Genomic DNA, 18237 nt, shown 5'->3' on the forward strand with positions numbered 1-18237 from the left:
AGAAACCACTAGTCTCATAACAGGTGCCCAATTAAATCATCTCAATCAATTAAACCATCAAAAAGTACTTATTAAATGTTTACTATATGCCAGTCATTGGCCGGCTGCTGGAGATAGACAAAAAAGAAACAGCACCTGCTTTTATTCATGGAATTAATTTTCTATCAGTGGTGCAAACATATATAAGGTGGTCTGGGGAGAACTCTGCATTGGATGTGTTCTAAGCAAAAATGTATCTCTTTTCATCACAGATCAGTGGTATCATTAAACAGATCAGTGCGTGTAAATGGGACACAGTGGGTTCTGAGTTCTAAGATTCACTGAATGACCAGATAGATGCAGGCCATACATGCTGACTTCATTCATTGCCATTGGCTTGAAAATCTGGAAAAATCCACAAGGAATTCCTTCTCAATTTATGGCCTTGGAGATACAGCTGGTGGTTTTCAGGTCAGGAGTGTACATGCTCAAAGTACACTCAAAGTCTACGGTCCCACTGAGGGAATCTGGACACTTGGACCTCAAGGGTGGATTGCATCTGCAACTGGATAATGTGATCGATGATTAATTAGAGCTCTATTTTATTCCAAACTTTCAGGCTATCATGATTCTATAGGGGAAATTACTACTATTGTTATGTTTGTCTATTGATATACACTTATTCAAAATCTAGTGAATTCACTTCCTTAACCATAGGAAGCTAACTTAGAGGACCTCCACCCTTTCTGCTGAGTCGTTGACCAAACCCAGTGTGGAAGAGGTGACTCAGTGACATGGAAAGTCCCCAGTAATTTTTAACTATCCTTCCACCCTTAACATGCCTTTGTTAGGGAGATGGGCCTATGGCATTTGGCCAGCAGTCTTATGAGCACTTGACCAATGAATAACCCTGAATCATAACTGACAACAAATCTGTTGCCCAACGTGGGACCAGTGAATGGCCATCAGCGCTGCTTGTTTTGGGACATCTTCTACTGGTCATTAACCATAGATGTGAACTGAAATTTCTTCTAGGTCAATAGACAGGTCTATCAATCAATGAGACTATAGTTTACTTTGCCTCTTCTGTATCATATGGGTATCAAGCACTATAGAACTAAAGCCCTGGAGGAAGGTGGCATTTCAGATTGTGAGGAAGATATGAGGTCCACCTCATTAAAGGGGACCACGTTCCCTTTAATAAAGTGTCACTGGCTCAGATCTCTGCCTCAGTTTCTTTTATTGTAGATTGGACAATTTTAGCCCCCACAGAAGTATGCATGAAATGTGGTAGATCAGTATTAGCCCTCTACAAAGAACTTAATCAATACATAAATACTTCTAAAATAATGCTGATTATTTGGAATTTGAACTTGAAATTAAGAAAACTTTCTATCCTTTCTGGATGGATGGATAGAAGGAAGGAAAAAGGGAAGGAAGGAAGGAAGGAAGGAAGGAAGGAAGGAAGGAAGGAAGGAAGGAAGGAAGGAAGGAAGAAAAGGGAGAAAGAAAGGGAATGAGCATTTATTAAGGACATTTTATGTGCCAGGCACTGTGCTAAGTAAGCACTATACAAATATTATTTCATATCATCCTCACAACATCCCTGGCAGGACAGTGTTAATATTATCCCCATTTCACAGTTGAGAAAACTGAGGCAGAAAGAGGTCAAGGAATCTGATTTTTTATAAGACAGGTTGTGTGTAAGACTAGATTTGGACTCAGGACTTCCTGACTCTAAGCCCAGCACTTTCCCCTAGTTTCCTGTTTTCTTTCTCTTTTTGGCTGCATTAGTTTTGTTTATGCAAGCCTTTTTAAATGTCATGTAATCAAAATTATTCCTTTTCCTTCCTGTAATCCTCTTTTGGGAACATAAATCCTTCTCTTATCAGTAGATATGAAAGGTACATTTTCCTGTATTTCTATAATTTACTTATATTATTACCCTATATGTCTAAATCCATTTTCACCTTATAGTGGTATATGGTGTGAGATGTTGATCTGTGGTTAGTTTCTACCAAACTGCTTGTCAGTTTTCCCAGCAATTCTTGGCAAATGGTAAAAGTTTGGATCTTTGCACTTATTAAACAGTAAATTACTATTTAATTTACTACTGCATATTGTGTACCTAATCTATTCCATTGATCCAACAATCTATTTCTTATCCAGTACTGTGAAGGTTGGAAGTTCAATTCCGTGTGGACGGTCTCGGGCGGGTAAAGGTGGGAGCTTCTAAATCTTAGAGTTCTTATGAGGCCCCCCAGGAAAACAGCAGGGAATCGAGAAGGTCAGACCGAGCTAGCTCGGCTAGCTCGGGTATTTCCGCCTCTTCCCGGGAGATACGTGATGGGTGGAGCCTCCCTGCTCTTGAGGCTGTCCCGGATTAGACACACCTGTTGTCTCCTAACAGGCTCGATATTGATATGTAAACTACGCGACAGAGGGCTTAAGTGGGTCCAGGAAAGCCCGAAAAAGCTCTTGGGCGGAGGGCCACGTGTGAGCTTACTAGGCTCCCCATTTTCCTCTCTCTTCTCTCCCCTCCCCCTCTCTCCTCACTTATACTTCTACTTCCAATCTCTTATTGTAAGATCTTTGCCTCCTTGGGAGATTCTCTTTCCCTCCTAAGGAATAATTCCCCTGCACTTGTAACCGAGACCCTGAAATAAAGCTCAACCCTTGTTCGACTCTGGAACGTCCTTTCTCTCATATGTGCACCCGGCGTGGCCAGCCGAAGACCTCGGGAGGTGAGGTAAGAAAGACTCGGGTAGCCCACAGGCCTCTAGGTCTGGCACAGTACCAGCTTTTAAAAAAAAAAAAAAAAGACCTGAAACTTCTAGGCTTCCTTCACATTTTTTCCATTAATTCCATTAATATTCTTGACCTTTTATTCTTCCAGGTGAATTTTGTTGTTACTTTTGCTAGCTGTATAAAATAATTCTTTTGTAGTTTGATTGCTATGGCACTGAATGAGTAAATTAATTTAGGTAGAATTGTCATTTTTATTATACTGGCTCAGCCTATCCATGAGCTAATAATATTTCTCCATGTTTTACACTTAGTAAGCCCTTAACAAAGACTTTCTCATTCATTCAGTTGTCTATTCATTTCTTGAATTAGGCATGAGTATTTCCAAAGATCAAAGCTTCACAATGAAGCAGAATCTTATCAGTAACATTAAGCCCTTTATTACAAGTGGGAACTTTAGGGCAGAAAAGTTAAGTGATTTGCATTAGGTCAGAGGTAGTAAGTGACAGAACTGGGATTTGAAGTCAGGTTCCATGACTCCAATTCAGAATGTGTCCACTGGACCACAGTTCCATTCAATACAAGCCATTCCTTTCTGTGATGCTTTGGCTCCTTCTCCTAAACTATCAATAAGGACAGCAGGATGTGAAATCAATCTCCAAAGGAATACAAAGAAAGAGGGATGATCCCATCCAACAACTCCAGTGAAGGTTCAGTCCCTCCTTAGTCCTTTACTTCAAGAAAGTCATGTCATCACAAAATCAGCATGGTTTTTTGTTGGGTTTTTTTTTGTCTTCACTAAAGGGCTCAAATTTCAGATTGGCATGGAAGAACACAGACATTGGTGTAGATGTTGTGACTGAGGTTAAATGGAACTGTAAAACTTTATTGATTGAAGTGGATTCAAGCATTCCAATTACTTCAAAATAAGGGCTACATCTGAAAAAAACTAAAGCTAGAAAACTATAAAGCTCTGGCTGCAGGCAGTACCATTCAGTTTTCATAAAATGCTTTGGTCATAGTGGACCTTAGCAAGTGATTTCCTTGGAAGTAATTTTTTTTAAAGCAACAGAATTTTATATGTAATAGGAACAATGAAAACAATACAACTTTTTAAAGATAAATTTTGTTAAACATTTAGGACAAGCTAATTCAACATGATAAACATATGCAGTAAAGTTATTCTCCCAACTCTAAACCCACCTGCAGGTCAGGTCATCAGAGCTGGACTACTATTCCCCTCAAAGTTCTAGGGGTAATCCTGAAGGGCTTGAGAGTGCCTCATTAGTACAATAGATTATGAACACCCATCCAGCATGCTCTCCAGAATAAAACTAACCACTAATTATTCCCATATCAACTAATCCATTGATAATTCTTCAACATAAATTATCCAATTAACCTCTATTATGTTTAAAAGTGAAGAGTTACTGAGCACTGAAAGTAAGACTAAAAGTATGGAACCCTCTGAAATTGGGAGTCACTCTCTTCCACCACTTTGGTGTCTAGGAGAGACAAATTGACTGAATCAAGGTCACTACTAGATGCAGCATAATTGATAGATTAACTACTCCTTTCTTTGCAAAACATATTTTCTTGGCTTCTTTGTTCATTCATGGCTTGTCTGAGTCACGTAGGCCATTCCTCAGGGTTATCACAGTTCCTGAGAAACCCTGCTAAGGATTCTACTTATTGTATCTCTGGTTTGTACTTTTCATAGTTCACAAGATCTTTGCCTTTTCGTCTGTGATACACACACAACTAAAATCAGGGAAGGATAAACATGATAGAGATAGAAACAGTGGAATCATGTGTTTGGGGCTATATGGCTACTAAGGCAGGGTCATACTACCTGCAAAGGGCTGCGGGGCTTCCAGGAAAATGTTGATAAGGGGGTCACCAGGGAAACAAGCTACCTGTTGGCTGGTCACTCAGCTAACCACAGAAACATCCCAATGAAACAAAACTCTTATGGGGAAAAGCAAGAAAGATGACTTTGAATAATACTGAGTAAAGTGTCCAGGGGAACTCTAAATACAACACACAAAATACTAGAAGATGGACAAGGAGAAAGCCATAGGAGAAAGGAAGGCAGAGGTGGTATTGAAAGGATAATAACCCAAAACTGGAATCCATAATGAGCTTTGGAGGATCCTTCTACCTCTAAAACTATGATCCTATGGCTTCTTCCATCAACTCCTGAGAGATACCCCAAAATATGAGTTCTTACCCTGGGGTCTAAATGTATTGAAACTGACTGACATTTGACTTTGTATGTGAAGAGTCATCCTGATTTGTCTCATGTATTTTTTAGAAATACAGTCCTTTGACCATTTATCTAACCTAATACCCAATCCATCAACTTAATTTCTTTCATTTGATTTTTTTCAGTTACCTCCTTTCTTTCCACCCCTGCTGAATTCAGAAATCCTCTTCCACTCCCAGGTTTTGTAGCCCTATAACCAAAATTAAATACAAAGCCTCTTTATAAAAATATGAAAATTGTTTTTACTAGGAACAAACTTTATTCCAGTGTCATTTCTAATATCATTTAAGTTCATATTAACATATACCTCCAACTTTAAAAATCCACTTAGTCTTTTTTTTCTGAACCTGAAAAAAATTAGGTACAAATGATTTAACTTTTTCTTCCCTGCTAATTCAGTAAGACTTTGGTTTTGCCCTCCTTTTTAATGTCAAATAAATATTATCATGAACCTGTGAAGCAGCACAAAGAAATGTTACTTGGTTGCTGTGCTTAAAATTTTTTTTTTGATGAAATGTTATATTTGGTACTGTAATAGAGCTACAGTACAGAGTCTCAGTAAAATTTTCTTTGATACTCTCCTATTCCATCAGATGATATCTATATTATAATATGGTAATCTTATTTGACAGTCCATATTACATCATAAAATAAATTAACATATAGCTTACATGAATCAATGTATCATAGAAACTTATGACACTACCAGTAAGTCAAAAGTTACTATTCAAAAAAATTTATACATCAATAATTTGATCTCCTTACATTGTGGAAGCATTTGAGTACATGCTATGTCATCTGTATCTTCACTTGAAATTTACAAGCTGAAATTGCTGACACTTCCACTGTCACAATACTTTTTATCCCCAAATTTGATAAGCTATCTTTGATTAAGCCACATGTAAATGTAAATACCTAGATGCATGATCAAAATACTGTTTTCCTAAAGACATGTGAGTCAAGAGTCAATATTTGTTGCACTGAAGCACATAGATACTCTAATGATTTGTCCTTTGATTATCAATTTGTTTCTTGGAGACACTGGTCCCTATAATCTTGCAAATGAACTTCAGTATATCTAATTCATTCTTGAACCCTGGAGTGTCCTTTGTAAACTTTTCTATCAAGCCTTTTCCCACTCTAAAACCTAGGTTCTCCAGCTTATTAATGTAGCTTCCATTTTCCACCTCCCCTCATTCTGTCAACTTGTAGATGCTGGTCACCATCTCATTGTGGAGAAGCAAGAACTCCCCATCTGCCATTTCCTGCTTTCTTCCTGGAGAGAAGTCATGACTTGAGTAAGGCTGCTACCACAGTAGATACTTTTGTTTCCAGGGCTGCCACCAGACCCCACTGTACCAAAGTCCTGTTTTGTTGGTGACCTCCAAGGGTTGCTAGCCTGGGAGCCCAGATGCAGGTATGGTGTAAACAGAAGAAACTACCTGAATTCCATGGTGTTGAGTAAACTGAGTCCTCAATCTGAACATCCTCTCACATTCATAAGACTACTCTCCAGAATGAATGCTCTGATGCTGAGGAAGTTCTGTTCCCAGTCTAAAGGTCTACATTCACTACATTCATAACGTTTCTCTCCAGTATGAATCCTCTGATGCAGGTAAGATATACTATCCTCATGAAGGCCTTCCCACATTCACTAAATTCATAAGACTTCTTTCCGGTATGAATTCTTTGATGTCTAATAAGATCTGAATTGTGATGGAAGGCCTATCCATACTCCTTATATTCATGAAGAATCTCTCCAGGAAGAATTCTGATGGAAATTAAGTAGTGTTCTCAGTTTAAAGGCCTTCCCATATACATTATACTCATAAGGTTCCTATCCAGAATGAATTCGCTGATGCTGAACAAGATACTTCTTCAGTGTGAAGGTCTTCCCACATTCACTACATTCATAAGGTCTCTCTCCAGTATGAATGTTCTGATGTTGAGTAAGATCTACAGTCCGGCGGAAGGCCTTTCCACACACAATACATTCATAAGGTTTTTCTCCTGTATGAATTCTTTGATGTGGAATAAGTTCTGAGTTGTAGTGGAAAGCCTTCCCACACTCCTTACATTCATAAAGAATCTCTCCAGTATGAATTCTCTGATGCACAGTAAGACGTGCCTTCATCCTGAAGGCCTTTCCACATACAGTACATTCATAAGGTTTCTCTCCAGTATGAATTCTTTGATGAAGAATAAGTGCTGAATTGTAGTGGAAAGCCTTTCCACACTCCTTACATTCAAAAAGCATCTCTCCAGTATGAATTTTCTGATGCACAGTAAGTTGTGCCTTCCTCTTGAAGGCCTTCCCACATTCACTACATCCATAAGGTTTCTCCCCAGTATGAATTCTCTGATGCACAGTAAGATGTGGCTTCCTCCTGAAGGCCTTCCCACATACAGTACATTCATAAGGTTTCTCTCCTGTATGAATTCTTTGATGTCGAATAAGTTCTGAGTTGTAGTGAAAAGTCTTCCCACACTCCTTACATTCATTAAGAATCTCTCCAGTATGAATTCTCTGATGCACAGTAAGTTGTGTCTTACTCCTGAAAGCCTTCTCACATTCAGTACATTCATAAGGTTTCTCTCCAGTATGAATTCTTTGATGTAGAATAAGTGCTGAATTGTAGTGGAAAGCCTTACCACACTCCTTACATTCATAAAGAATGTCTCCAGTATGAATTCTTTGATGCACTGTAAGATGTGCCCTCCTTCTGAAGGCTTTTCCACATTCACTACACACATAAGGTTTCTTTCCATTAAATTCTTTGCTCTCTGAAAGGAAGAATAAAGAGTTAATTAACTGCCTTTCTGCCCCTTTCCCTTTTCCCAAGGTTCCTGGCAGCTCAAAGGTTTTAGAGCTATTCTCTTGCCTTCCCACCTGAGAAAACTCTCACTGATCTTTTACTAAGGATCAGTTTATCTTGTGAAAGTATATGGACCCAAAGTTAACATATGCAAATTAATTGACAGGATGAAATTACCTGGAAGATGACTAAGTTCTTACTCTACTGTAAATGACTGACATTTGGAATAAGGAAATGAAAGATTATTCATAAAAAGTAGATGAAAATAGAAAGAAAAAAGATGTTTTTTTCAAAAAAAAAAGGAGAATTAAGGAGTTTGGAGTGAGGAAGAAACATGAAATAAATAGAATAAAGAAATATGAGGAAAGGAGGTAATATTAGATGACTGTTGCCATAAATTTTTTCTAAAAATCCAACATATCTATTTTGTTAGAAATTGAATGAATTTGTAAGGAATGAAATTTGTAAGACTAGGATTCAATTCCAAAAATGTAAATGATCAAGACATACAGACATTTTTAACAAGACAAACAATTAATAGTTACCAGAAACACGACTCAAACTCTGGTAATCAGAAAAGTAAAAATGAAAGCAATTTGGAGGTATCACCAAACAGCTATCAGATTAGCAAAGATATTTTAAAATGATACCAAATTTGGGAGTTATGTAGAAATACATACTTACTAAGCTGTATTGTCATATTTTCTGAAAATCAACACAGGAATTTAATCTAGATCTCTAAAACTTCATATCCTTTGACCCAGTGATCCCACTACTAGGTCAACATTCTCAAAATGTTGTTGAAAGTAAACAAAGATCTTTCTTTTTAAAATTCACAGTAGGTTTTTGTGAAATAGCAAAATACTGAAAACCTATAAGTTCACAAATGGGTTTGTGGCTAAACAAGTCCTGTCAAGTGAACATATTACTATATGAATATAATTTGAAAGCATGAAGGAAAACAGAATGACATATAAAATGGTAGACTGAAGAAAGGCGAATTACGTTATGATTAACTATTTTTAAAAGGAACAGGAGCAAAACAATGTAATCATAAAAACAAGACAGAAGAAAACATCAGGAGACTCAGAAGTGAAAAGGGCATATTATTAATATCTTAAGTAATATGTTTATTTAAAAAGGGAGAATGAATTGATGGAAATGAGGTAGGAGAAAGCCTGTTTAAGATAAGACAATTTTCAACGAACATAAGAAAAATACATACCCTGTTCTGAGGCAACAACATTCTTTGAGAGTGGAGGTACATGTGAGTAAAGAGATGTATAAAGAAGTAACTTCTTGAGTTAAAAAATGAAGTTTTAAAATCTCAGCTTCTCTCAATAGGTCTGAGAAGTTTTAATAAAAACACTTTGTTCTACACTTTATAAAAGCTTTGACCTAAAATGACCAACAGAGCTGTATTTTGCAGTGACCTGTCTACTTGATTTTTATGTAGTCACCTGTACAGCTGCTTCTTGGAATATCTGCCTCTGGTATCCAAGATGCTTCCTTTCTTTCCAATTGGTAGATCACATCTGGTTTAGAAACTGGAAATCCTGTTAGTTGAAAATGAAAAAGTGCTAGAAACAATTATTTCAGAATTCCACCATACTCTTTCAAACTCCTAATAAAAGGCAGGGGAATAAATAGAATGTATCAAGGGCACTGGTTAAGTTAGTTAATTTTGTCTCATTTTTTTTTCATCCGGGGGGCTCAATGGGCTGTCTGAAGGGAAAGGCAGGGCTTGGGGTTTTTTCAGATGGCATACGGTATAAGAAAGGGGACAAAAAATGACTTTTAAAAAAAGCATCCATGAAACAATAAAAGAATTAAAAAGTAGTTCAAGTTCTCTTTGGGAAAAAAAAAAGTAGACAGGCTAGGAAGATCCCAAAGATAGTTACAAAGGACCACTGAATGATATTCTATATTATGAGGGTATGGGTTACACAATAGGACTTAGGAAAATTAGTTCATCTGACTCACTCCTTGCTTAGATGATACTTATGTTGAGGTTAAACAGAAAATTGTAGATTTGAAGCAACAGAGAGAGGAAGATTCACTCTCAAGAATAACAAGCAAAGATCTTTTTCCTGGAAACAGGTAGCACAAGTACTCTGTCTCTTGGCAACAAAAGGATTAGGAATACCTTCCTTTAGTATGCCAAAGAGTAAACTGTTAAAATACTGAAAGTCCCCATAGCATGTATCAACACTCCAAAGGGGTAGCTGTTCTTACCCAAAGAAACCAAGTTCCCATAGTTCTCCAGCATCACATCCCTGTACAATTTTTTCTGAGACGGGTTCAATTGTACCCACTCCTCCCATGAGAATTCCACAGCCACATCCTTGAATGTCACTGATTCCTGAAACACCAAAAATATTGGTGCTTATCCAGGTAGAGCTGGGTTTTTTTAATTTTTTTTTATTTTAGGCTTAAATACTAAAACAAATACACAAGAGAGAAAAGAAAAAGAACGATTAGAAAGTTAAATATTGAAACAAAAAAAATTTTAAACATGTCATGTGTACAATAGAACAAAAGAGAGGATTCAAAATATATAGCAATAAATTTCCATTTCAGGAAAGTCTATATAATAAATACTACATGTTGAGAGCTTTCCATTTTTTCTTTGCTTCCTTGTAAGTTTTCTTTTGTTCTCTGTTGTGCACTTTTTACTTTGTTCTTTTTCCCCCTTCTTCCTACCCTCCAGGCTACAATTAAGCGTGGATATAGATATAGATATATAAAACATACACATATATACATACTGATAATCATTTAATATAAATTTTGGACTTTAATAAGGGCCAGAGCTTGAATTAAGAACAGCCTGGACCTAACAGTCTCTTTGTTCTCTGAAGTAAACTCAGAGAATACCTCTTCCTAGGTCAACAAAGCCAGATGGGACTGACTTAGCATTACTTACTAGACTTTTAACCCTAAATACTATCTTGAATAATGGGACTTTTTCCATATTTTAACATTTTGTGGACATATACTATATTATGGCATGTTAATGGTAAAAGAAACACATATCTTGGGTCCATAATTTCAACTGAAACTTTGCCAACTCTGTTATTTTATTGTATTTACAACCTGTGCAATTAAGAAATTCCTTTTGCATGCTATAGTTAACCACATATGGAAACCATAAATCTGAGGGACACAGACATCCTTGGATTGTCCTAAAATAGATTTAAGCCTGGTCATTTCAGTAAGTCAGTCAGAAGTTTTTCTGGCTCCATGATCATGCAGCCACTAGCTTTAAGGGAATAAACAACATGCATTTAGCCTGTTTGCCTTTTTTAACCAAACATCTAGGTAGACAATACATAGACATATACTTTCTCTGACAAATTCTACTCTTGATCTGTTTTTATGTTTGTGCATATCTCTTATTTCCCATTCCTTCTGACTCCTCTACTTTACTTCTCCACCTGATACTTTGCCCTCCTACTACTTAACTGACCCCCCCCTCGCTGCCCTCCAGGAATCCCTGCCTTACCATACCATTTCCATTAATCTAAACAACCTTTGTAGACCCCTCCTCAAACCATTCTGAACCCCCAAGACCTGAGAAAGGCCTAAAACATGGATTGGCTGATCAGGTGAGTTGCTGTGGCCTACTCTGAGCTTAATCTACAATAATATTTTGCATGTTCTGGCATAACATACAGGCTTTGCTCTCTGAGTGAACTCAAAATGCCCATTCTTGTGTCAGCAAGTACAAGGCCGGATGAAGTTGACCAGGAGCATTCTTCTGTTTATGACTACCAAGGACAAGGCACCTTGAACCAGACGCTATCTTAAATAACAGGATTTTTTTATGTTTTCTTATATTATGTCATGTTAATCGTAAAAGAAATACAGATATCCTGGATCTATAATTTCAATTGACACCTTGACATTCTCTGATCTTATTGTATTTACAACCTTTCCAATTAAGAAATTCCTTTCTCATATCATGGTTAACTATAATTTTGGCTGACATAGGCATCTTGAGCCAAGAAAGGAGGGAGGGGTGAGAGGGAATTGCTCTGAAGATATAAGGTCTCTTGTCTGCTCATCCTTGGGTTCGTTGTCTTACCATGAGCTCCCATGCATATCTCTATATGCATGTTCCACAAGCCTTGAGAGAAATAAACACACACAAACAACCCAATTTTGTTTGTCTTTCTAAGAACGAACTTAGTAATGGCTGACACCTTCTATACCCCCTTTTAATATATTCCCTCACCCTTCACTCCAGAGATCCCTTAATCCCTCCCTTCATCCTCTTAGTGTTTTATTTTCTTCTGAATTTAGAAGACTTTTACGCTATTCTAGATATGTATGTATTGTTCCTTCTTGAACTCATTCCCAATGAAAGTAGTTTTCCAGAACAGCCCTCCTCTCCCTCATCTAATTCCTCTGTATCTGTTCTTCTTGCATCACCTCCTTTGTATAAGATAAGTACTCTTTTCAGCTTTTCCTAAATGACTTTACTTTCTAAAGTCATATCATACTCATGTCTACCTCAATCTTTCTTACAAACTACTCAATTACAAATGACAATCTTAGACATATGTTTTACATTTTACATACATAAAAGGTAAACAGTCTGTCCTTACTGATTCCCTTGTAATTAGTCTTTGGTATGTAACTTTCATTTCTCTTGGCCCTTATATGTCAAAATTTCTATTAAATTCAGTTTTTTATTAAATAAAGTCCTGAAAAATCTAAGAATTCATTAAATATTCTTTTTTTCATTCAGGATTTATGCTTACTTTTGCTGGATATGTTTTCAGCCAGAACCCCAGCTGTTTTGCTCTTCATTATATAGTGTTCCAAAATTTGTGGTCTTTTAGTGTTGCCACTGTTAGGTCTTGTCTGTTTCTAATTGTAACAAGCCCATATTTTTTCTTGTTGCTCCTAATATTTTATCCTTGAGCTAGACGTTTCAGAATTTTACTATAATATTTCTATGGGTTTTCTTCATAGGATCTCTTCCAGGTTGTGATAGGTGGATTTTTTCTATTTCTACTTTCCCCTCTTGTTCCAATTGTTCAGGACAATTTTCATCAATTATTTTTGTATTATTATATGTATATATTAATGTGCACATTATTATTATATCAAGATTCTTTTTTTATCATAGCTTACAGGTAGTGTGATTATTCTTATGTTTTTTCATTTTGATCTGCTCTCTAGATCAGTTGTTTTTATTGAGCTGTTTCACATTCTCTTCTATTTTTTCATTCTTTATATTTTGTCTTATTATTTCTTGATTTCTTATAACTTTGCTGGCTTCCCCTTGACCAATTATGATTTTCGAGGAGTCATTTTCTTCCTTAAGATTCTAGATCTCCTTTTCTAATTCGTTGACTTCCTTTTCATAATCTTGTTTTTCCTGGATTGTTTTGGTTTTTTTTAAAGTTTTTCCTCAATCTCTCTTATTTGAGTTTTAAAGTCTTTTTTAAGTTCTTCTATGAATTCTTTTTGGGCAGGTGACCATGTGATATTCCTCTTTGAGGTAGAAAAGAGTTTCTTTGCTTCAGTATCCTCTTTTGAAGGCAAACCTTGATCTTCTCTATTCCCATAGTAACTCTATCATTGGATTCCTTCTCCTTTGCCTGTGCATTTAAAAAAAAAAAAAACTTGCAGTAGCTTAGTTTTTGTAATTGCCTCTAGTCCTAGGGTATGGGAGATGGTGCCTTTGGCCTCAAATTCTCATTCATTCCAGATCCTCTGGCCTGGAATTGAAAGCAAGACCTCCAACCTCCCTGTAAGTGCCCATTATTGTTCCTTATCAGCAGAGGTTCCTTCGATCTACTCCAGCTCGGATGCCCAACTCTCCTCACTGTCCCAGGGATAAATGTTCCTATGGGTAGGGCTGAGGCAGCCTCCCAACCCAGGTAATTCCAGGGTTTGCCACTTGTTCTTTAAGCAGATCCTACCCTGGAGGTGTTTATTCTTCACAGGGACTAAACCTCATCCTGGGATTTTTCTTCAGATCTTCTCCAGTTGTCCCAAGAGAACCCGTGTTCTGCCCTACTTTTATTTATTTTTACTGCTCTGTGTTTGCCTGAGGCACTATTTTATCACTTTTGTGGGGGGAAATCTTGAAAGCTTGGAATTTTCTGACCTACTCTGCCATCTTTCCAGAATCCTCACCGTTCTGTTTTGAAGTTCTAATGTAAGCTCACTGACAATAGAGAAAGCTTCATTTAAATATTTGCAACTCGGTATAGTGCCTGGTGCATAGAAGACACTTAAGAATTCTCCCATTAGACTGCAAGCTTTATGAGAGCAGGAGCTATTTTTCCCTTATTTCCTCAGCACTTGGCACAATGCCTGGCAAATAGTCGGAGTTTAATAAATGCTTATTGTTGTGAATGGATCCAATGACATTAATTTAAACTTTGTTTTTTTTAAAATGTACACCCATGGCTCCTACTTCTGCCCTGAGCTGAAAAAGTGATATGACTACCTCCTTGAAAATTATATAGTTGGAGACAGTTATTATGTGACCCTAAGCCTTCTCTTCCAGGCTGAACAGTCCCAGGTCCTTCCATCAACCAGCTTGGTCTCTTCACCATTAAGGTAGTCACCCTCCTCTTTTCTTTCAATCATAGTGCTTCTTAAAATGTGGTGCTATGAAATGAACACAATTGTGTTCAGTGTTCTTAGAGCCATGAGAGCAAAGGATGAACACAAGGGACTACTTACTATCTCCTGTCTACAACAATACAAGAAAAAATTTTTATAGCTGAAAATGGTGTTAAAAGATCATTACTTTCTAATTCATATACTTAGAGCTAGATGAGACTTTAGAGTTCAACTTTTTCATTTTACAAATTAGGGAAGTGAGGCCCAGAGAGGCAAAGTAACTTGCTCAAGGTCAAAAGGGGAGTAAACAGCAAATCTACATTTGAGATCAGGTCTTCCTAACTTCAAATCCAGAGCTCTTTTCACTGTATTATGTTGCCATATCTTTTCTCTATAATCAAAACAAGGGCACAACTAAATTTATACACAAAAACATTTATAAGAGCACTCTTTGGGGTAGCAATGAACCAGCAACAAATTGAATTCTCATTAATAAAGAATGGCTAGAATGGCTAGAAAAAATGGCATATGAATACAATGGACTATTATTCAATAAGAAATGACAAATATAAGGAATTCTGAGTAGTGAAATATGCATATTAATTGATGCCATGTGAAATAAGCAGAGCCAACAGAACTACAAAATATATTAAAATATTCTATAAAAACATAATTTTTTAATAAAATAGAAAAGATGCTGAACTTCAAGTAATTCAAAAAATATTACAACTTTCCATAGCAGAGAAGATGGAGACCACCACAGGAGAATATTGTATGAATTATCAGGGAGAGTCACCAAATGGACATTTTTGTATAAATATTTCTTTGGTATAAAGCAGGGTGAAATTTGGACTGTGTAAGAGAGACTTTTTCAGAAATTACAGGTGAAACAGCAAAAAACATTACAGAAAAAAAACAAAACAAAACAGCATTTTCTAATTGTTCCCTAACCACTCATTTAGCAATATACTCTAGGAATGTACCAGAATTCAGTCACTGGTCTAGGTTTTCCAGAATCTACCCTATTTTTTGAAACCTGGCATATATCCCCTTTTCTGGTCCTATAGCACCCCCTCCATTCTCCAAGATCTTTCAGGAATATATGAATTTCCTACACAAAGCCATTACACACTCCCATCAAAACAGCTGGATCCTGTCTCCTTTTACTTTTGGTATCCACTTCCTGTTGAAAATTTTGAGGCAATAATTACCAGCTCAAAGATAATCATTCTTCAAAGAGAAAACTAAAATCAAGGGAGACTTTATTTGTTTAGCCTTCCTACAGGATGCTTCCTTATCACCATCATCTGATCCATGTAGTAAACATGGTGCTCACTACTCTCTTATCTTTTCCTGCTAGATTTTGCTGGTAGTGTATAGAAATGTTGATGATTTATGTGGGTTTATTTTATATCCTGCAGCTTTGCTAAAGTTCTTCATTGCGTCAACTAATTTTTTTATTTGATTCTCTAGAGTAACTGAAGTATACCATCACATCACTGGCAAAGATTTGCTTCCTCACTGCTTATTTCTATTCCTTAAACTTCTTTTTCTTTAATATTTCTAGTACAATATTAAGTAATAGTGATGATAATGGCCATCCTTGCTTCATAGCTGATCTTAATGGCAAAACTTCAAGTCTATCCCCATGTTCTTAGTGTTAATTAGATACCACTTACCCTTTTCAAAAAAGCTTCACTTATTCCTATGCTTTCAAGTGTTTTCAATAGGAATGAGTGCTGCTTTGCTCAAAAGTTTTTTGTGCATCTCTCGACAGAATCATGTGACTTGTTGCTTTGGTTACTGATACACTCACAGACTACTTTCTTAATCATTATCATCTCCTACATATTATTTAATTAATAACTAGAAACTCAGACCAGGTTCCAAAATAGCTATGACCTAGAGTAGTATGCATCAGTGTTTCCCAAGTAACCTCTTTCTGCACCACCACAGACATAATAGGCTTTGTTCTTATGACAATCTTCGCAATGCCTCCCATCACTCATACCATTTGGCTCTCGCTGTCACTCCAAGAGAAGTGTTTTTCTTGCTCTTTTCATTTGTTTCATCCCTTACATAAGAACTTAAACACAAAGAATTCTACACTTATGCAATATCTGATAAAATGATGATTCCCAATAATGATTCTGTGAATGTCTAAGGAACAAAACACTGACTACAAGGATCAGGCTAAAATCCTGAAACTAATGACTACAAATATTTTGGAAAGCATAAAAGAGCAAGATATAAATCTAAACCCCCAGGGAACCCCAAAGTAAACAAATAAATCTGAAGGTTACCATCATAATGAAAGAATTTGAAGAAGTATGTATTACGCCCTGATTATTCCAAACTGTTCATCAAGTTTTTCACAAGGTTGTAAGCTGGTAAAATATCATAGCTAAGAAGTTTCCTCTGTCCATCTCTCCCCTTGTAGGCAATGATTTGTTGTTTTGGTTTTTTTTATGATATTAGTAATAGCTTCCAAAATTGCCCAACTGAGCTTGGTTTTCCTCTTTATTGTATGCTTTTAATACCAGATACAATTTGTTTGTAATCGGATCCCTGCAAAATGACAGAAGGATCTCTGTGAATCAACTGGTGCCTCAAAGTGAAATTGCTTGTATTCTGAGTAAAGACTAAAAGACTTTAAACACAAACTCTAGACTACAGTTCGATTCTTCCCACAACATTGAAACTAGCCCAAGGAGAACCAAGTGATACAAACGAAAATAATAGAGACCATTACAAGGTTTTTATATCCTTCCTTCTCTTAACACTTAAGGCCTCTAAGGATCCTCCTGGAAACTTAATCTTGACTTCCCTGTGTGATTTTCCTTGGTTGCCAAAGAAGACCATACCATCAGAAATAATGACATGACTTGCACTTGACTTTGTTTTCAGTGAGGGAGGGCTATACAGGTCACAAGCCTCACTTCTCCTCCAGAGCCATCTGAATCCAGTGACCAGATATTCATCAGGATGACTAGAGATGACCCAGGATGAGGCAACTGAGGTTAAGTGACTTGCCCAAGGTCACACAGCTAGTGAGTATCAAGTGTCTGAGGTAAGATTTGAACTCAGGTCCTCCTGATTCCTACACTGGTGCTCTATCCACTGCACCACCTAGCTGCCCCTACTTCCCTGTAGTAATGACATGTCAATTCAACCAGCAGTCTTAGTCCCCTCTGGTGTTGGATTAGAAGGTGAGAAACGGGGGGCAGGCTCATGTTATTTGTCAAAGTTCTGGATTCCTGGCTCTAATACATTCAATATATGATCACTGCAAAGTTGCTTCCTTTCCCTAAACCTCAGTTTCCTTATTTGTTAAATGGTGTTATTAACACCTATCAGTTTTTTCAAGGAAAATGTTTTTAAAACCTAAATCAAGATATGTTTGATGATATGAATATGTAAAAGTTGGGTGAAGGCACTAGGCACTCAGGAAGCATTTCATGTGAAGAATGTCAATTAGGAGGACTGTGTTGGGTAATAGAGGGCTTGATTTCTGAGTCACAGTCATGGACAGGTTGATATGATTTGAGGTTTATATACCTGTGAGGAAATCTTGGTGCTCTTACTCTGTGTGGATCTTGACTCTGACTCACACTGCTCCATCACTTCCACTGTCAGAGAGCCTTAGCTTGCTCTTTAGTAATCTACAAGAATTTATTAAGTGCCCACCACTGTGTGTAGGGTACTATGCTAGGTATAGGGGTCATAAAGGAAAATAAAACATTTCCTAAGTTCTAGGAGTCTACATTCTTTAGGTGGAAACAAAATGCACACGTATGGCATTATAAATATAAAACATATACAAAGTGTGAGGCAGAGCAAAGA

At 36.9% G+C, this 18237-nt stretch overlaps 1 protein-coding gene and 1 pseudogene across 1 annotated transcript in view; both read right to left on the bottom strand.

Moving 5' to 3' along the window:
• Window positions 1-18237, bottom strand: part of LOC140521632 (uncharacterized) — a 46969-nt gene that overhangs the window by 26553 nt on the left and 2179 nt on the right. The window contains 4 exon segments of the mRNA XM_072636872.1: window positions 6660-6715; window positions 6798-7774; window positions 9267-9362; window positions 10042-10168. Of these exon segments, the coding sequence (XP_072492973.1) occupies window positions 6660-6715; window positions 6798-7774; window positions 9267-9362; window positions 10042-10168 (1256 nt within the window).
• LOC140521628 (trafficking protein particle complex subunit 6B pseudogene) lies at window positions 5227-6826 on the bottom strand (annotated as a pseudogene).

This window comes from Notamacropus eugenii, chromosome 1 (genome assembly GCF_028372415.1).
Source record: "Notamacropus eugenii isolate mMacEug1 chromosome 1, mMacEug1.pri_v2, whole genome shotgun sequence".
Classification (NCBI taxonomy): Eukaryota; Metazoa; Chordata; class Mammalia; order Diprotodontia; family Macropodidae; genus Notamacropus; species Notamacropus eugenii.